The following is a 22,870-nucleotide window of genomic DNA, read 5'->3' as shown; positions in this document are numbered from 1 at the left end:
ATACACGCAACCACTCACTGACTACTGTCTACACACAACCACTCACTGACTACTGTCTACACGCAACCACTCACTGACTACTGTCTACACACAACCACTCACTGACTACTGTCTACACACAACCACTCACTGACTACTGTCTACACGCAACCACTCACTGACTACTGTCTACAGGCAATCACTCACTGACTAGTGTCTACAGGCAATCACTCACTGACTACTGTCTACACGCAACCACTCACTGACTACTGTCTACACGCAACCACTCACTGACTACTGTCTACACGCAACCACTCACTGACTACTGTCTACAGGCAACCACTCACTGACTACTGTCTACACGCAACCACTCACTGACTACTGTCTACACACAACCACTCACTGACTACTGTCTACAGGCAACCACTCACTGACTACTGTCCTGTCTACACGCAACCACTCACTGACTACTGTCTACAGGCAACCACTCACTGACTACTGTCTACACGCAACCACTCACTGACTACTGTCTACACACAACCACTCACTGACTACTGTCTACAGGCAACCACTCACTGACTACTGTCTACACGCAACCACTCACTGACTACTGTCTACACGCAACCACTCACTGACTACTGTCTACAGGCAACCACTCACTGACTACTGTCTACACGCAACCACTCACTGACTGCTGTCTACATGCAACCACTCACTGACTACTGTCTACACCCAACCACTCACTGACTACTGTCTACACCCAACCACTCACTGACTACTGTCTACAGGCAACCACTCACTGACTACTGTCTACACGCAACCACTCACTGACTACTGTCTACACCCAACCACTCACTGACTACTGTCTACAGGCAACCACTCACTGACTACTGTCTACACGCAACCACTCACTGACTACTGTCTACAGGCAACCACTCACTGACTACTGTCTACACGCAACCACTCACTGACTACTGTCTACAGGCAACCACTCACTGACTACTGTCTACACGCAACCACTCACTGACTACTGTCTACAGGCAACTACTCACTGACTACTGTCTACACCCAACCACTCACTGACTACTGTCTACAGGCAACCACTCACTGACTACTGTCTACAGGCAACCACTCACTGACTACTGTCTACACGCAACCACTCACTGACTACTGTCTACACGCAACCACTCACTGACTACTGTCTACACACAACCACTCACTGACTACTGTCTACAGGCAACCACTCACTGACTACTGTCTACAGGCAACCACTCACTGACTACTGTCTACACCCAACCACTCACTGACTACTGTCTACACGCAACCACTCACTGACTACTGTCTACACGCAACCACTCACTGACTACTGTCTACAGGCAACCACTCACTGACTACTGTCTACAGGCAACCACTCACTGACTACTGTCTACACGCAATCACTCACTGACTACTGTCTACACCCAACCACTCACTGACTACTGTCTACAGGCAACCACTCACTGACTACTGTCTACACGCAACCACTCACTGACTACTGTCTACAGGCAACCACTCACTGACTACTGTCTACAGGCAACCACTCACTGACTACTGTCTACACGCAACCACTCACTGACTACTGTCTACAGGCAACCACTCACTGACTACTGTCTACAGGCAATCACTCACTGACTACTGTCTACACGCAACCACTCACTGACTGCTGTCTACATGCAACCACTCACTGACTACTGTCTACACCCAACCACTCACTGACTACTGTCTACAGGCAACCACTCACTGACTACTGTCTACAGGCAACCACTCACTGACTACTGTCTACACGCAACCACTCACTGACTACTGTCTACAGGCAACCACTCACTGACTACTGTCTACAGGCAACCACTCACTGACTACTGTCTACAGGCAACCACTCACTGACTACTGTCTACACGCAACCACTCACTGACTACTGTCTACACGCAACCACTCACTGACTACTGTCTACACGCAACCACTCACTGACTACTGTCTACAGGCAACCACTCACTGACTACTGTCTACACGCAACCACTCACTGACTACTGTCTACAGGCAACCACTCACTGACTACTGTCTACACGCAACCACTCACTGACTACTGTCTACACGCAACCACTCACTGACTACTGTCTACACGCAACCACTCACTGACTACTGTCTACAGGCAACCACTCACTGACTACTGTCTACACGCAACCACTCACTGACTACTGTCTACAGGCAACCACTCACTGACTACTGTCTACACCCAACCACTCACTGACTACTGTCTACACCCAACCACTCACTGACTACTGTCTACAGGCAACCACTCACTGACTACTGTCTACAGGCAACCACTCACTGACTACTGTCTACACGCAACCACTCACTGACTACTGTCTACACGCAACCACTCACTGACTACTGTCTACACGCAACCACTCACTGACTACTGTCTACAGGCAACCACTCACTGACTACTGTCTACAGGCAACCACTCACTGACTACTGTCTACACCCAACCACTCACTGACTACTGTCTACAGGCAACCACTCACTGACTACTGTCTACACGCAACCACTCACTGACTACTGTCTACAGGCAACCACTCACTGACTACTGTCTACAGGCAACCACTCACTGACTACTGTCTACACGCAATCACTCACTGACTACTGTCTACACCCAACCACTCACTGACTACTGTCTACAGGCAACCACTCACTGACTACTGTCTACACGCAACCACTCACTGACTACTGTCTACAGGCAACCACTCACTGACTACTGTCTACAGGCAACCACTCACTGACTACTGTCTACACGCAACCACTCACTGACTACTGTCTACAGGCAACCACTCACTGACTACTGTCTACACCCAACCACTCACTGACTACTGTCTACAGGCAATCACTCACTGACTACTGTCTACACGCAACCACTCACTGACTGCTGTCTACATGCAACCACTCACTGACTACTGTCTACACCCAACCACTCACTGACTACTGTCTACACCCAACCACTCACTGACTACTGTCTACAGGCAACCACTCACTGACTACTGTCTACACGCAACCACTCACTGACTACTGTCTACACGCAACCACTCACTGACTACTGTCTACACCCAACCACTCACTGACTACTGTCTACAGGCAACCACTCACTGACTACTGTCTACACGCAACCACTCACTGACTACTGTCTACAGGCAACCACTCACTGACTACTGTCTACAGGCAACCACTCACTGACTACTGTCTACAGGCAACCACTCACTGACTACTGTCTACACGCAACCACTCACTGACTACTGTCTACACGCAACCACTCACTGACTACTGTCTACACCCAACCACTCACTGACTACTGTCTACAGGCAACCACTCACTGACTACTGTCTACACACAACCACTCACTGACTACTGTCTACACGCAACCACTCACTGACTACTGTCTACACGCAACCACTCACTGACTGCTGTCTACACGCAACCACTCACTGACTACTGTCTACACGCAACCACTCACTGACTACTGTCTACAGGCAACCACTCACTGACTACTGTCTACACCCAACCACTCACTGACTACTGTCTACAGGCAACCACTCACTGACTACTGTCTACAGGCAACCACTCACTGACTACTGTCTACACGCAACCACTCACTGACTACTGTCTACACGCAACCACTCACTGACTACTGTCTACACGCAACCACTCACTGACTACTGTCTACAGGCAACCACTCACTGACTACTGTCTACAGGCAACCACTCACTGACTACTGTCTACACCCAACCACTCACTGACTACTGTCTACAGGCAACCACTCACTGACTACTGTCTACACGCAACCACTCACTGACTACTGTCTACAGGCAACCACTCACTGACTACTGTCTACACGCAACCACTCACTGACTACTGTCTACACGCAACCACTCACTGACTACTGTCTACACGCAACCACTCACTGACTACTGTCTACAGGCAACCACTCACTGACTACTGTCTACAGGCAACAACTCACTGACTACTGTCTACAGGCAACCACTCACTGACTACTGTCTACACCCAACCACTCACTGACTACTGTCTACAGGCAACCACTCACTGACTACTGTCTACACGCAACCACTCACTGACTACTGTCTACAGGCAACCACTCACTGACTACTGTCTACAGGCAACCACTCACTGACTACTGTCTACACGCAATCACTCACTGACTACTGTCTACACCCAACCACTCACTGACTACTGTCTACAGGCAACCACTCACTGACTACTGTCTACTACACGCAACCACTCACTGACTACTGTCTACAGGCAACCACTCACTGACTACTGTCTACAGGCAACCACTCACTGACTACTGTCTACACGCAACCACTCACTGACTACTGTCTACAGGCAACCACTCACTGACTACTGTCTACAGGCAATCACTCACTGACTACTGTCTACACGCAACCACTCACTGACTGCTGTCTACATGCAACCACTCACTGACTACTGTCTACACCCAACCACTCACTGACTACTGTCTACACCCAACCACTCACTGACTACTGTCTACAGGCAACCACTCACTGACTACTGTCTACAGGCAACCACTCACTGACTACTGTCTACACGCAATCACTCACTGACTACTGTCTACACCCAACCACTCACTGACTACTGTCTACAGGCAACCACTCACTGACTACTGTCTACACGCAACCACTCACTGACTACTGTCTACAGGCAACCACTCACTGACTACTGTCTACAGGCAACCACTCACTGACTACTGTCTACACGCAACCACTCACTGACTACTGTCTACAGGCAACCACTCACTGACTACTGTCTACAGGCAACCACTCACTGACTACTGTCTACACGCAACCACTCACTGACTACTGTCTACACGCAACCACTCACTGACTACTGTCTACACGCAACCACTCACTGACTACTGTCTACAGGCAACCACTCACTGACTACTGTCTACACGCAACCACTCACTGACTACTGTCTACAGGCAACCACTCACTGACTACTGTCTACACGCAACCACTCACTGACTACTGTCTACACGCAACCACTCACTGACTACTGTCTACACGCAACCACTCACTGACTACTGTCTACAGGCAACCACTCACTGACTACTGTCTACACACAACCACTCACTGACTACTGTCTACAGGCAACCACTCACTGACTACTGTCTACACCCAACCACTCACTGACTACTGTCTACACCCAACCACTCACTGACTACTGTCTACAGGCAACCACTCACTGACTACTGTCTACAGGCAACCACTCACTGACTACTGTCTACACGCAACCACTCACTGACTACTGTCTACACGCAACCACTCACTGACTACTGTCTACACGCAACCACTCACTGACTACTGTCTACAGGCAACCACTCACTGACTACTGTCTACAGGCAACCACTCACTGACTACTGTCTACACCCAACCACTCACTGACTACTGTCTACAAGCAACCACTCACTGACTACTGTCTACACGCAACCACTCACTGACTACTGTCTACAGGCAACCACTCACTGACTACTGTCTACAGGCAACCACTCACTGACTACTGTCTACACGCAATCACTCACTGACTACTGTCTACACCCAACCACTCACTGACTACTGTCTACAGGCAACCACTCACTGACTACTGTCTACACGCAACCACTCACTGACTACTGTCTACAGGCAACCACTCACTGACTACTGTCTACAGGCAACCACTCACTGACTACTGTCTACACGCAACCACTCACTGACTACTGTCTACAGGCAACCACTCACTGACTACTGTCTACACCCAACCACTCACTGACTACTGTCTACAGGCAATCACTCACTGACTACTGTCTACACGCAACCACTCACTGACTGCTGTCTACATGCAACCACTCACTGCCTACTGTCTACACCCAACCACTCACTGACTACTGTCTACACCCAACCACTCACTGACTACTGTCTACAGGCAACCACTCACTGACTACTGTCTACACGCAACCACTCACTGACTACTGTCTACACGCAACCACTCACTGACTACTGTCTACACCCAACCACTCACTGACTACTGTCTACAGGCAACCACTCACTGACTACTGTCTACACGCAACCACTCACTGACTACTGTCTACAGGCAACCACTCACTGACTACTGTCTACAGGCAACCACTCACTGACTACTGTCTACAGGCAACCACTCACTGACTACTGTCTACACGCAACCACTCACTGACTACTGTCTACACGCAACCACTCACTGACTACTGTCTACACCCAACCACTCACTGACTACTGTCTACAGGCAACCACTCACTGACTACTGTCTACACACAACCACTCACTGACTACTGTCTACACGCAACCACTCACTGACTACTGTCTACACGCAACCACTCACTGACTGCTGTCTACACGCAACCACTCACTGACTACTGTCTACACGCAACCACTCACTGACTACTGTCTACAGGCAACCACTCACTGACTACTGTCTACACCCAACCACTCACTGACTACTGTCTACAGGCAACCACTCACTGACTACTGTCTACAGGCAACCACTCACTGACTACTGTCTACACGCAACCACTCACTGACTACTGTCTACACGCAACCACTCACTGACTACTGTCTACACGCAACCACTCACTGACTACTGTCTACAGGCAACCACTCACTGACTACTGTCTACACCCAACCACTCACTGACTACTGTCTACAGGCAACCACTCACTGACTACTGTCTACAGGCAACCACTCACTGACTACTGTCTACAGGCAACCACTCACTGACTACTGTCTACACGCAACCACTCACTGACTACTGTCTACACGCAACCACTCACTGACTACTGTCTACACCCAACCACTCACTGACTACTGTCTACAGGCAACCACTCACTGACTACTGTCTACACGCAACCACTCACTGACTACTGTCTACACGCAACCACTCACTGACTACTGTCTACACGCAACCACTCACTGACTGCTGTCTACACGCAACCACTCACTGACTACTGTCTACACGCAACCACTCACTGACTACTGTCTACATGCAACCACTCACTGACTACTGTCTACACCCAACCACTCACTGACTACTGTCTACAGGCAACCACTCACTGACTACTGTCTACAGGCAACCACTCACTGACTACTGTCTACACGCAACCACTCACTGACTACTGTCTACACGCAACCACTCACTGACTACTGTCTACACGCAACCACTCACTGACTACTGTCTACAGGCAACCACTCACTGACTACTGTCTACAGGCAACCACTCACTGACTACTGTCTACACCCAACCACTCACTGACTACTGTCTACAGGCAACCACTCACTGACTACTGTCTACACGCAACCACTCACTGACTACTGTCTACAGGCAACCACTCACTGACTACTGTCTACACGCAACCACTCACTGACTACTGTCTACACGCAACCACTCACTGACTACTGTCTACACGCAACCACTCACTGACTACTGTCTACAGGCAACCACTCACTGACTACTGTCTACACGCAACCACTCACTGACTACTGTCTACAGGCAACCACTCACTGACTACTGTCTACACCCAACCACTCACTGACTACTGTCTACAGGCAACCACTCACTGACTACTGTCTACACGCAACCACTCACTGACTACTGTCTACACGCAACCACTCACTGACTACTGTCTACACCCAACCACTCACTGACTACTGTCTACACCCAACCACTTACTGACTACTGTCTACAGGCAATCACTCACTGACTACTGTCTACAGGCAACCACTCACTGACTACTGTCTACACGCAACCACTCACTGACTACTGTCTACAGGCAACCACTCACTGACTACTGTCTACAACCAGCCACTCACTGACTACTGTCTACACGCAACCACTCACTGACTACTGTCTACAACCAGCCACTCACTGACTACTGTCTACAGGCAACCACTCACTGACTACTGTCTACAGGCAACCACTCACTGACTACTGTCTACAGGCAACCACTCACTGACTACTGTCTACAGGCAACCACTCACTGACTACTGTCTACACGCAACCACTCACTGACTACTGTCTACAGGCAACCACTCACTGACTACTGTCTACACGCAACCACTCACTGACTACTGTCTACAGGCAACCACTCACTGACTACTGACTACAGGCAACCACTTACTGACTACTGTCTACACGCAATCACTCACTGACTACTGTCTACAGGCAACCACTCACTGACTACTGTCTACACCCAACCACTCACTGACTACTGTCTACAGGCAACCACTCACTGACTACTGATTACTGTCTACACCCAACCACTCACTGACTACTGTCTACACCCAACCACTCACTGACTACTGACTACTGTCTACACCCAACCACTCACTGACTACTGTCTACACCCAACCACTCACTGACTACTGTCTACACGCAACCACTCACTGATTACTGTCTACAGGCAACCACTCACTGATTACTGTCTACAGGCAACCACTCACTGACTACTGTCTACACGCAACCACTCACTGACTACTGTCTACACCCAACCACTCACTGACTACTGATTACTTTCTACACGCACCATTGTTAATTGTATATTGGTTACCTCAGTTAATAAATATATTTTTGTTATTCCTTATCTCCACGTTGTCTCCCTTTTTGTTACGGGCTTCGAGCCGGTTCGTGACAGTGTGTATAGTGATGCTGCATAGTGCTGTACGTGTGTGTGGTGTGTGTGTGTTTGCGTGTCTATGTATCTGTCTATGTGTGTGTGTGTGTGTCGGAGCACAGGATAAGGGTGTTAGAGAGAGTCTGTGTCTCAAGACTGTACTGGTGATTGATCATCTGCACCAATGAAAACCAGGTTACCGCAGCACACACACGCACACACGCGCACACACACAGATACATAGACACGCAAACACACACACACACACGTTTGCTCTCATTCCCTCTCCCTCTCCTCAACGTGTTTGCTATCTCATTTCCCTCTCTTTCCTCCCCATCTCTAAATCACTCACTTTCTCTCCTTCTCCTCCCATCCTTTTCCCTGCTCCCAGACCTCTCTCTCTCTGCCTCCATCCCTCTCTCTATGTATCACCATCATCATCCCTGCATCCCTCTTTTCCCTCTGTCACGCTCTCATCTCTCTACCTCTCCCTTCTCTCCCTCGCTCCCTCTTACCAGTGCAATCCACCATCCATTCCTTTCCACCCCATTGCTCCTCCCTATTCTCTCTCCCGCTCCCTCTCTCCTCTCTCTCTCCTTCTCCCTCCCGTTCTCTCTCCCCTGTTTTCCAGAGCCAAGGGGAATAGAGAGACAGAGTGACGTGACGTTTCTCTCCCTCCCTCCGTTACCACTGCAATACTCCCTGCTCTCTCTCCGTCTTTCCCCCTCGCTTCCTTATTGCTCTTCCTTAGAGCTGCTGGTGGACTCAGATAAGTCTCTCTCTCTCTCTCTCTCTCTCTCTCTCTCTCTCTCTCTCTCTCTCTCTCTCTCTCTCTCTCATACAGCAGTGATGTACAGACTGAAGAACATACACACATTCACCACCTCTACTTACAATAGCAGCATCCCCCACACTTTTACAGTGCACACACACGCACATGCGCAGTCTCCAGGGCCAACCCCAGTTGAGAGGTCTGACTGACACAGAGACAGGGAGATGGGTGAGAAAGAGAGAGTGGGGAGCGAGAGGAGAGGAGGGAGAATGGGAAGACAGGAAGTGTGAAAAGCAGCTGACAGTCTCTGCACATTGTCCTCTCTCTTTCCCTCCCGTACTATTCCTTCTATTCCTCCCTAGTTAAATAAAGTAAAAAATAACTACAAATAAATATATATCTTCCCCCTTCCATGTCACCCTTCACCCCCCTCCCTCTATCTCCATCTCTGTCCATTCCTCCATCTGTGCCTTCAATACTATTCTCTCTTTCCCCTTTCCTTGCCTCTCTCTATCTCTCTCCCCTCTCTATCTCTATGTCTCCCCTCGAAGCCTCCTCTCAATCTCTCCCCTTTCTATCTATATGTCCCCCTCGACACCTCCTCTCTTTCTCTCTCCCCTTTCTATCTATATGTCCCCCTCGACACCTCCTCTCTTTCTCTCTCCCCTTTCTATCTATATGTCCCCCTCGACACCTCCTCTCTTTCTCTCTCCCCTTTCTATCTCTATGTCCCCCTCAACACCTCCTCTCTATCTCTCTCCCCTCTCTATCTCTATGTCTCCCCGCGACGCCTCCTCTCAATATCTCCCCTCTCTATCTATATGTCCCCCTCGACACCTCCTCTCTTTCTCTCTCCCCTCTCTATCTCTATGTCCTCCTCAACACCTCCTCTCTTTCTCTCTCCCCTTTCTATCTCTATGTCCCCCTCAACACCTCCTCTCTTTCTCTCTCCCCTTTCTATCTCTATGTCCCCCTCGACACCTCCTCTCTTTCTCTCTCCTCTCTCTATCTCTATGTCCTCCTCAACACCTCTTCTCTATCTCTATGTCCTCCTCAACACCTCCTCTCTTTCTCTCTCCCCTCTCTATCTCTATGTCCCCCTCAACACCTCCTCTCTTTCTCTCTCCCCTTTCTATCTCTATGTCCCCCTCGACACCTCCTCTCTTTCTCTCTCCCCTCTCTATCTCTATGTCCTCCTCAACACCTCCTCTCTTTCTCTCTCCCCTCTCTATCTCTATGTCCTCCTCAACACCTCTTCTCTATCTCTCCTTTCTCTATCTCTATGTCCTCCTCAACACCTCCTATCTCTCTCCCCTCTCTATCTCCCCCCCTCGACACCTCTTCTCTATCTCTCCTCTCTCTATCTCTATGTCCTCCTCAACACCTCCTATCTCTCTCCCCTCTCTATCCCCCCCCCTCGACACCTCTTCTCTATCTCTCCTCTCTCAATCTCTATGTCCCCCTCGACACCTCCTCTCTGTCTCTTCCCTCTCTCTCTCCCTCCCTCCTCTCTCTCTGTGAGGTGACATTTCACTGGTGCCCTGCTTGTTGCTCCCTGCAGCGCCACTCTGATCTAGCCTCAGTGTGTGTGTGTGTGTGTGTGTGTGTGTGTGTGTGTGTGTGTGTGTGTGTGTGTGTGTGTGTGTGTGTGTGTGTGTGTGTGTGTGTGTGTGTGTGTGTGTGTGTGTGTGTGTGCTCATTAAAGGGAGACAGCGATGGAGAGGGTGATGCCCTGATTACACACACACACCTTGTCAAACGAGACCTCTGCTGTGGGTGTGTGTGGGTGTGTGTGTGTCTACCCCAGCTGACTGTATATCTTAATGTCCTCCTTTCCCTCTCTCTACATGCTGTGTATCTTTCCAGGTCTTCCTTTTCTAACTCCTCCTTTTACTGCTGCTACTCTCTCCAGCTCCCCTCTCTCTCCTCTCTCTCAGCTCCTCTCTCTCTCAGCTCCTCTCTCTCAGCTCCTCTCTCTCAGCTCCCCTCTCTCAGCTCCTCTCTATCAGCTCCTCTCTCTCTCAGCTCTCTCTCTCTCAGCTCCCCTCTCTCAGCTCCCCTCTCTCTCTCTCTCTCAGCTCCTCTCTCTCTCTCTCTCTCTCTCAGCTCCTCTCTCTCTCTCTCCCCTCTCTCTCTCAGCTCCTCTCTCTCTCTCTCTCTCTCTCTCTCTCTCTCAGCTCCTCTCTCTCTCTCAGCTCCCCTCTCTCTCTCTCTCTCTCTCTCTCTCTCTCTCTCTCTCTCAGCTCCCCTCTCTCTCTCAGCTCCTCTCTCTCTCTCTCTCTCTCTCTCTCTCTCTCTCTCTCTCTCTCTCTCTCTCTCTCTCTCTCTCTCTCTCTCTCTCTCTCTCAGCTCCTCTCTTTCTCTCTCTCAGCTCCCCTCTCTCTCTCAGCTCCCCTCTCTCTCTCTCTCTCTCTCTCAGCTCCTCTCTCTCTCTCGACATGCTGCTCACTTGCTACGGCACAGCAGCCATTTTTAGATCACACATCAAACAAACACACCCTCCTGTCTCACTCTCCCCCTGCATCTCTCTTTCTTCTTTCTCTTTTGAACAAATGCATGCACACACACACACACACACACACACACACACACACACACACACACACACACACACACACACACACACACACACACACACACACACACACACACACACACACACACACACACACACACACAGTATCTACAGTATATATATATATATATATATCAGTCAGTCTCTGTCTGTCTGTCTGCCAGTCAGTGTGTATGGATATTGATCTTTAGACTGATCAGGGGGCCATTGATCCTGGAGTTTCCTCTGTCCAGACACACATGGACGGGAGCCAAGAGATGGGACTAGACTACATCTACACACATAAGATGGGACTAGACTACATCTACACACATAAGATGGGACCAGACTACATCTACACACATCAGATGGGACCAGACTACATCTACACACATAAGATGGGACCAGACAACATCTACACACATAAGATGGGACCAGACTACATCTACACACATAAGATGGGACCAGACTACATCTACACACATAAGATGGGACCAGACTACATCTACACACATAAGATGGGACCAGACTACATCTACACACATAAGATGGGACCAGACAACATCTACACACATAAGATGGGACCAGACTACATCTACACACATAAAATGGGACTAGACTACATCTACACACATAAGATGGGACCAGACTACATCTACACACATAAGATGGGACCAGACTACATCTACACACATAAGATGGGACCAGACTACATCTACACACATAAGATGGGACTAGACTACATCTACACACATAAGATGGGACCAGACTACATCTACACACATAAGATGGGACCAGACTACATCTACACACATAAGATGGGACCAGACTACATCTACACACATAAGATGGGACCAGACTACATCTACACACATAAGATGGGACTAGACTACATCTACACACATAAGGGTTTCCAGCAATGACATCAATAGTGTGTGTGTGTGTGTGTGTGTGTGTGTGTGTGTGTGTGTGTGTGTGTGTGTGTGTGTGTGTGTGTGTGTGTGTGTGTGTGTGTGTGTGTGTGTGTGTGTGTGTGTGTGTGTGTGTGTGTGTGCTGTGAGAAGGTGTCACTTGCATCAGGCATATTAGCATGTGAACACACACTGAGCACTAGTACAAAATCATCCTAATTTGGCCTGCGGACCGCCAGTTGACAATCCCTGATATATGTAGACAGTAGTTATGGTATGATCCCTGGTGTATGGTATGTAGACAGTAGTTATGGTATGATCCCTGGTGTATGGTATGTAGACAGTAGTTATGGTATGATCCCTGGTGTATGGTATGTAGACAGTAGTTATGGTATGATCCCTGGTGTATGGTATGTAGACAGTAGTTATGGTATGATCCCTGGTGTATGGTATGTAGACAGTAGTTATGGTATGATCCCTGATGTATGGTATGTAGACAGTAGTTATGGTATGATCCCTGGTGTATGTCTCCTGTCTCCTGACCCCTCCTGTCTCAGCCTCCAGTATTTATGCTGCAGTAGTTTATGTGTCGGGGGGCTAGGGTCAGTCTGTTATACCTGGAGTACTTCTCCTATCTTATCCAGTGTCCTGTGTGAATTTAAGTATGCTCTCTCTAATTCTCTCGTTCTCTCTTTCTTTCTTCTCTCTCGGAGAACATGAGCCCTAGGACCATACGTCACGGCAAACCGGGCATGATGACTCCTTGCTGTCCCCAGTCCGCCTGGCCTTGCTGCTATTCCAGTTTCAACTGTTCTGCCTGCGGTTATGGAACCCCTACCTGTCCCAGACCTGCTGTTTTCAACTCTTAATGATCGGCTATGAAAAGCCAACTGACATTTATTCCTGATTATTATTTGACCATGCTTGTCATTTATGAACATTTTGAAAATCTTGGCTCTCTCTAATTCTCTCGTTCTCTCTTTCTTTCTTCTCTCTCGGAGAACATGAGCCCTAGGACCATACGTCACGGCAAACCGGGCATGATGACTCCTTGCTGTCCCCAGTCCGCCTGGCCTTGCTGCTATTCCAGTTTCAACTGTTCTGCCTGCGGTTATGGAACCCCTACCTGTCCCAGACCTGCTGTTTTCAACTCTTAATGATCGGCTATGAAAAGCCAACTGACATTTATTCCTGATTATTATTTGACCATGCTTGTCATTTATGAACATTTTGAAAATCTTGGCTCTCTCTAATTCTCTCGTTCTCTCTTTCTTTCTTCTCTCTCGGAGAACATGAGCCCTAGGACCATACGTCACGGCAAACCGGGCATGATGACTCCTTGCTGTCCCCAGTCCGCCTGGCCTTGCTGCTATTCCAGTTTCAACTGTTCTGCCTGCGGTTATGGAACCCCTACCTGTCCCAGACCTGCTGTTTTCAACTCTTAATGATCGGCTATGAAAAGCCAACTGACATTTATTCCTGATTATTATTTGACCATGCTTGTCATTTATGAACATTTTGAAAATCTTGGCTCTCTCTAATTCTCTCCTTCTCTCTTTCTTTCTCTCTCTCGGAGGACCTGAGCCCTAGGACCATACGTCAGGACTACCGGGCATGATGACTCCTTGCTGTCCCCAGTCCACCTGGCCTTGCTGCTATTCCAGTTTCAACTGTTCTGCCTGCGGTTATGGAACCGCCACCTGTCCCAGACCTGCTATTTTCAACTCTTAATGATCGGCTATGAAAAGCCAACTGAAAATTATTCATGATTATTATTTGACCATGCTTGTCACTTATGAACATTTTGAACATCTTGGCATAGTTCTGTTATAATCTCCACCCGGCACAGCCAGAAGAGGACTGGCCACCCCTCATAGCCTGGTTCCTCTCTAGGTTTCTTCCTAGGTTTTGGCCTTTCTAGGGAGTTTTTCCTAGCCACCGTGCTTCTACACCTGCATTGCTTGCTGTTTGGGGTTTTAGGCTGGGTTTCTGTACAGCACTTCGAGATATTAGCTGATGTACGAAGGGCTATATAAAATACACTTGATTTGATTTGATTTGTATGGTATGTAGACAGTAGTTATGGTATGATCCCTGGTGTATGGTATGTAGACAGTAGTTATGGTATGATCCCTGGTGTATGGTATGTAGACAGTAGTTATGGTATGATCCCTGGTGTATGGTATGTAGACAGTAGTTATGGTATGATCCCTGGTGTATGGTATGTAGACAGTAGTTATGGTATGATCCCTGGTGTATGGTATGTAGACAGTAGTTATGGTATGATCCCTGGTGTATGGTATGTAGACAGTAGTTATGGTATGATCCCTGGTGTATGGTATGTAGACAGTAGTTATGGTATGATCCCTGGTGTATGGTACGTAGACAGTAGTTATGGTATGATCCCTGGTGTATGGTATGTAGACAGTAGTTATGGTATGATCCCTGGTGTATGGTATGTAGACAGTAGTTATGGTATGATCCCTGGTGTATGGTATGTAGACAGTAGTTATGGTATGATCCCTGGTGTATGGTATGTTGACAGAAGTTATGGTATGATCCCTGGTGTATGGTATGTAGACAGTAGTTATGGTATGATCCCTGGTGTATGGTATGTAGACAGTAGTTATGGTATGATCCCTGGTGTATGGTATGTAGACAGTAGTTATGGTATGATCCCTGGTGTATGGTATGTAGACAGTAGTTATGGTATGATCCCTGGTGTATGGTATGTAGACAGTAGTTATGGTATGATCCCTGGTGTATGGTATGTAGACAGTAGTTATGGTATGATCCCTGGTGTATGGTATGTAGACAGTAGTTATGGTATGATCCCTGGTGTATGGTATGTAGACAGTAGTTATGGTATGATCCCTGGTGTATGGTATGTAGACAGTAGTTATGGTATGATCCCTGGTGTATGGTATGTAGACTGTAGTTATGGTATGATCCCTGGTGTATGGTATGTAGACAGTAGTTATGGTATGATCCCTGGTGTATGGTATGTAGACAGTAGTTATGGTATGATCCCTGGTGTATGGTATGTAGACAGTAGTTATGGTATGATCCCTGGTGTATGGTATGTAGACAGTAGTTATGGTATGATCCCTGGTGTATGGTATGTAGACAGTAGTTATGGTATGATCCCTGGTGTATGGTATGTAGACAGTAGTTATGGTATGATCCCTGGTGTATGGTATGTAGACTGTAGTTATGGTATGATCCCTGGTGTATGGTATGTAGACAGTAGTTATGGTATGATCCCTGGTGTATGGTATGTAGACAGTAGTTATGGTATGATCCCTGGTGTATGGTATGTAGACAGTAGTTATGGTATGATCCCTGGTGTATGGTATGTAGACAGTAGTTATGGTATGATCCCTGGTGTATGGTATGTAGACAGTAGGTATGGTATGATCCCTGGTGTATGGTATGTAGACAGTAGTTATGGTATGATCCCTGGTGTATGGTATGTAGACAGTAGTTATGGTATGATCCCTGGTGTATGGTATGTAGACAGTAGTTATGGTATGATCCCTGGTGTATGGTATGTAGACAGTAGTTATGGTATGATCCCTGGTGTATGGTATGTAGACAGTAGTTATGGTATGATCCCTGGTGTATGGTATGTAGACAGTAGTTATGGTATGATCCCTGGTGTATGGTATGTAGACAGTAGTTAAGGTATGATCCCTGGTGTATGGTATGTAGACAGTAGTTATGGTATGATCCCTGGTGTATGGTATGTAGACAGTAGTTATGGTATGATCCCTGGTGTATGGTATGTAGACAGTAGTTAAGGTATAATACAATGCAACAATAATGTACTTACCCAGTGAGCACTACTACAAAGTCCATAGCGTTCCATCCATTCCTCAGGTAGGAGCCCTTATGGAGGGCAAAGCCCAGAGCCAGAATCTTTATACCTGACTCAAAACAGAAGATGGCTATGAAGTAGGGCTCTGTATCATCCTAATGGAGAGAAGGGGAGAGAGAGAGAGAGAAAGAAAGAAGTGGGAGGGGAGAGAGAGAGAGAGGAGAGAGAGAAGGAGAGGAGGGATGGGGAGAGAGAGAGGAGAGAGAGGGGAGAGAGAGGGGGAGAGAGAGAGAGAGAGAGAGGAGAGGAGGGAGGGGTAGAGAGGGGGGAGAGAGAGAGAGAGGGGTGGAGGGAGGGGGAGAGAGGAGAGAGAGAGGAGAGAGGGGGAGAGAGAGGGGGAGAGAGAGGAGAGGAGGGAGGGGAGAGAGGGTTAGAATATGGCATTTCGAAACAGAGCATTGTGTGCACCTTTGAAGTGTGTGTGTGTGTGTGTGTGTGTGTGTGTGTGTGTGTGTGTGTGTGTGTGTGTGTGTGTGTGTGTGTGTGTGTGTGTGTGTGTGTGTGTGTGTGTGTGTGTGTGTTGTACTCACCAGTCTCTCAGAAAGAGGAGTTTTGTCATTCTCAGGTAAATGCTGTTCCAGAGCCAGGACGATACAGTTAGCTATGATGGTTGCCAAAATCATCCATTCAAAAGGAGTAAGGCTGGAGTTAAGGCCAGTAACATGGGACAATATATACAAATATATCTAATAATATAAACTACAATCATCTTAAACTGACAGTCCCCGAAATCTGGCATTAGAATGACTTAAAAAAAGATGTATATATTTACACAACTTATTTGATTGATTTCCCACCATTCAATAAGTCAGCAGACAGCAATCCAGACCTTCCTAGGACCATGTAAACGTCCTCTGTCGAATAAACTTCTATTTGTATGCATTTATACATCAGAGGCAGACACATTGCATATTCTCAGAATAACAAAATCCAGCCGTTTACATAGCCCTTCTCCACCTTGTCTATTTGAGGAAAGCATGCTGTTTAAATGGCCCAAATGTTGATTTACACGATCACACAGATTTTGACTATCACTAATGTCATGATAAGTGGTAAGGTGAAATATTTTGGGTAGCTGTTCCTAAAACAGATTATAACTATATGTGGACATATTATAAAGTATGAAAATGCTTATTCATTCACAATGTAATTTAATTTATCATATCATCATTTGTATATACAGTTGAAGTCGGAAGTTTACATACACCTTAGCCAAATACATTTCAAATCAGTCTTTCACAATTCCTGACATTTAATCCTCGTTAAAATTGCCTTGCCTTTAAATTGTTTAACTTGGGTCAAACGCTTCAGGTAGCCTTCCACAAGCTTCCCACAATAAGTTGGGTGAAATTTGACCCATTCCTCCTGACAGAGCTGGTGTAACTGAGTCAGGTTTGTAGGCCTCCTTGCTCGCACACGCTTTTTCAGTTCTGCCCACAAATTTTCTATAGGATTGAGGTCAGGGCTTGGTGATGGCCACTTGGTGATGGGTCATTGTCCATTTGGAAGACCCATTTGCGACCAAGCTTTAACTTCCTGACTGATGTCTTGAGATGTTGCTTCAATATATCCACATCATTTCCCTGCCTCATGATGCCATCTATTTTGTGATGTGCACCAGTCCCTCCTGCAGCAAAGCACCCCCACAACATGATGCTGCCACCCCGTGCTTCACAGTTGGGATGGTGTTCTTCGGCTTGCAAGCCTCCCCCTTTTTCCTCCAAACATAACGATGGTCATTATGGCCAAACAGTTCTATTTTTGTTTCATCAGACCAGAGGACATTTCTCCAAAAAGTACAATCTTTGTCCCCATGTGCATTTGCAAACCGTAGTCTGGCTTTTTTATAGCGGTTTTAGAGCAGTGGCTTCTTCCTTGCTGAGCGGCTTTTTAGGTTATGTCGATATAGGACTCGTTTTACTGTGGATATAGATAACGTTGTACCTGTTTCCTCCAGCATCTTCACAAGGTCCTTTGCTGTTGTTCTGGGATTGATTTTCACTTTTCGCACCAAAGTACATTCATCTCTAGGAGACAGAACGCGTCTCCTTCCTGAGTGGTATGACAGCTGCGTGGTTATACTTGCGCATTATTGTTTGTACAGATGAACGTGGTGCCTTCAGGCGTTTGTAAATTGTTCTTGGCTGATTTCTTTTGATTTTCCCATGATGTCAACCAAAGATGCACTGAGTTTGAAGGTAGACCTTGAAATACATCCAATTGTACACCTCCAATTGACTCAAATGATGGCAATTAGCCTATCAGAAGCTTCTAAAACCATGACATAATTTCATGGAATTTTCCAAGCTGTTTAAAGGCACAGTCAACTTAGTGTATGTAAACTTCTGACCCACTGGGGAATTGTGATACAGTGAATTATAAGTGAAATACTCTGTCTGTAAACAATTGTTGGAAAAATTACTTAAAACAACTATAGTTTGTTAACAAGAAATTAGTGGAGTGGTTGAAAAACGAGTTTTAATGACTCGACATAAGTGAATGTAAACTTGCAACTTCAACTGTATATACTCCCACCAACACTTGTTAGGTTAATACATGATTCCATATGTGTTATTTCATAGTTTTGATGTCTTCACTATTTTTCTACAATGTAAACATAAAAAAATATATAGAAAAACCCTGGAATGAGTAGGCGTGTTCAAACTATTGAGTGGTACTGTATATATATATATTGTTTTGTACTTTTACCCCTTTTTGTTCCCAATTTTGTGATATCCAATTGGTATTTACCAGTCTTGTCCCATCGCTGCAACTCTCCTACGGACTCAGGAGAGGCGACGCTCGAGAGCCATGCGTCCTCGAAACACGACCCTGCCAAGCCACACTGCTTCTTGACACACTGCTCACTTAACCAAGAAGCCAGCCGCGCCAATGTGTCGGAGGAAACACTGTCCAGCTCGCGACCGAAATCAGCTTGCAGGCGCCCGGCCTGCCACAAGGAGTCGCTAGAGTGTGATGGGACAAGGACATCCCAGCCGGCTAAACCCTCCCCAGTCACGGCCGACTGTAACACAGCCTGAGATCGAACCCGGGTCTGTAGTGACGTCTCAAGCACTGCGATGCAGTGGGGGGGCACCACTACAACATATTGCCCTCTTGCTAGATTGATGACTAAAGCCATAGCGAAACAGTGCAAAAGGGCTGTCAGCTCAGCTTTAAGACCAGTAACATGGGAGAACAGCAACAGCATATACATGTATCTAATAATACAAGCATTAAGGCCTGTAGGAAAACTGGAATAGCATACAAACACACATTTATATCTGACATATACAGTATTTCATAATACAAACACACACAAAGGTACTGTACCGTATACAAACATTCATAACAAAGAAGGACAATATCAAACCTCTATTCTACTGAAAGAGATTGAATAGGATCTGAAGCACTTAGAAATTCGTAACATACAAATGGAAGGACTCTGGTGTGTGTGACCAGGCCTGAGTAATGCTGGCCGTACTGAACTCTGGTGTGTGTGACCAGGCCTGAGTAATGCTGGCCTTACTGAACTCTGGTGTGTGTGACCAGGCCTGAGTAATGCTGGCCTCACTGAACTCTGATGTGTGTGACCAGGCCTGAGTAATGCTGGCCTTACTGAACTCTGGTGTGTGTGACCTGGCCTGAGTAATGCTGGCCTTACTGAACTCTGGTGTGTGTGACCAGGCCTGAGTAATGCTGGCCTTACTGAACTCTGGTGTGTGTGACCAGGCCTGAGTAATGCTGGCCTTACTGAACTCTGGTGTGTGTGACCAGGCCTGAGTAATGCTGGCCTTACTGAACTCTGGTGTGTGTGACCAGGCCTGAGTAATGCTGGCCTCACTGAACTCTGGTGTGTGTGACCAGGCCTGAGTAATGCTGGCCTCACTGAACTCTGGTGTGTGTGACCAGGCCTGAGTAATGCTGGCTTAAGGGGCTGGTATGACTGGATGGGTCTGGACAGATCAGCACTGCTCCTAATTGGAGTCTCATTATCCTGTTAGTGTGTGCGTGTTTGTGTGTGTACATGCACACTTGTCAGTATTTGTTTGTGTTTGCATCTGTGTGCAAACTTGCATCCGTCCGTCCGTGTGTGTATGTCTGTGCGTGTGTGTGTCCATGTAATTGAACGGGATCTGTGTGTTTGTGTCCATGTGTGTGTGTGTGTGTGTGTGTTTACCAGATGCCAGTCTGACATTGACACCATGGCCGGGGGATGGTTGAGAGGGTGATGCGGTCTGAGTCTGTGTCGTAACAGCTGACGTAACATGAAGAGACAGACTAGCCTGGGAGTGAAGACTCAGACTAAACACTGGCTAGGAGCAACACTCCAGTACCCAGACTCTTATTTTACCAGGTCACTTGACTGACAACACGTTCTCATTTCCACTGTTTAACATCCCATCTGAAAGACACCACCATACACAGGGTAATGTCCCCAATCACTGCCCTGGGACAGCTTTTTGTGTTGTTGACCAGAGGAATGAGTTCCTCTTACTGGCCCTCCAACACCACTTCCAGGAGCATCTGGTCTCGCTTCCAGGAACCGACCAGGACCAACCCTGCTTAGCTTCAGAAGCAAGACAGCAGTGGAATGCAGGGTGGTATGCTTCTGGCTCACTGTTGTAGTACTGTTTATAGGAAGGAGGATTTCAGCACTACGGAAGAAAATACTGTATAATAGCTGTTACAGTTTAAACATCAATGATGCTATTATTTTATTTTACACAGTCGGCACACACACACACACACACACACACACACACACACACACACACACACACACACACACACACACACACACACACACACACACACACACACACACACACACACACAGATTTAAGAGGAAAATCTATAATTCCCCCAGTCTTTGATAACAGTGAGTAACTTCTCTGATGCGATCAAAATGAGAGACAATAAAGCACTATGTAGGCTTTACGTAGCCCATAAGTAGGTTATAGGACACTGCATAGCATCAGAGTCTAGTAACAGAACGGTGGCTGCATGGAGACTATTCAGTTGTGACAGTTCCACATCGCTGAGCAAACATTCTCTCTCTCTGTGTTGTCCTATGTCTGACCCCTCTCCTTCCATCTCACCGTCTTCCCTCCTCCCATTTTCTCACCCTACATCTGACCCCAGTTCATCCCCTCTCTCAACCCCACTTCCCCTGTCTCTTACACTCTAAAAAAATGTTGGGTTGTTTGGCTGACCCAACCCTTCTGGGTTGTTTGGCTGACCCAACCCTTCTGGGTTGTTTGGTTGACCCAACCCTTCTGGGTTGTTTGGTTGACCCAACCCTTCTGGGTTGTTTGGTTGACCCAACCCTTCTGGGTTGTTTGGTTGACCCAACCCTTCTGGGTTGTTTGGCTGACCCAACCCTTCTGGGTTGTTTGGTTGACCCAACCCTTCTGGGTTGTTTGGCTGACCCAACCCTTCTGGGTTGTTTGGTTGACCCAACCCTTCTGGGTTGTTTGGCTGACCCAACCCTTCTGGGTTGTTTGGTTGACCCAACCCTTCTGGGTTGTTTGGCTGACCCAACCCTTCTGGGTTGTTTGGCTGACCCAACCCTTCTGGGTTGTTTGGCTGACCCAACCCTTCTGGGTTGTTTGGTTGACCCAACCCTTCTGGGTTGTTTGGTTGACCCAACCCTTCTGGGTTGTTTGGCTGACCCAACCCTTCTGGGTTGTTTGGCTGACCCAACCCTTCTGCTGGGTTGCAGGCGTTGGGTCACTTAATTGGGTTGCTTTCTTTAAAAAAAGCATGGTTGGGTTGTTGATGCTGGATCATTGCTTGGTTATTGAGAAATGGGTCGGGTCAGATCAGAAGTCTAGAGGCTTAGTAGGGGCGTGGCTTCAGAGAGTTGTTTTTATCCATCCGTGAGAGGAAATGTCATTCCTGCTCATCTGTTCTGTTGCACAGGTATCACATGTTAAGGTCGAACATCTACATTTCGTAGCTTCAATTAGGCCTACAGAAGTGTATGAGTTCCCTAAAAGCCTATGTAAATGCCATTGTTGGGATGCAATAA

The 22,870-nt window shown here is 47.4% G+C and overlaps 1 protein-coding gene across 1 annotated transcript in view; it reads right to left on the bottom strand.

Moving 5' to 3' along the window:
* The window catches only part of cacna1ab (calcium channel, voltage-dependent, P/Q type, alpha 1A subunit, b), a 336,628-nt gene that overhangs the window by 141,147 nt on the left and 172,611 nt on the right, over window positions 1-22,870 (bottom strand). Inside the window, exons 4-5 of the mRNA XM_071389579.1 lie at window positions 17,367-17,473; window positions 16,792-16,931 (exon numbers count right to left, since the gene is read on the bottom strand). Coding sequence (XP_071245680.1) covers window positions 16,792-16,931; window positions 17,367-17,473 — 247 coding nt within the window. The remainder of the gene's footprint in view (window positions 1-16,791; window positions 16,932-17,366; window positions 17,474-22,870) is intronic.

The sequence above is a fragment of the Salvelinus alpinus genome, chromosome 2 (genome assembly GCF_045679555.1).
Source record: "Salvelinus alpinus chromosome 2, SLU_Salpinus.1, whole genome shotgun sequence".
NCBI lineage: Eukaryota > Metazoa > Chordata > Actinopteri > Salmoniformes > Salmonidae > Salvelinus > Salvelinus alpinus.
The sequence above is the reverse complement of the archived record's forward strand: the minus strand, read 5'-3'. Positions and strand labels throughout refer to the sequence as shown.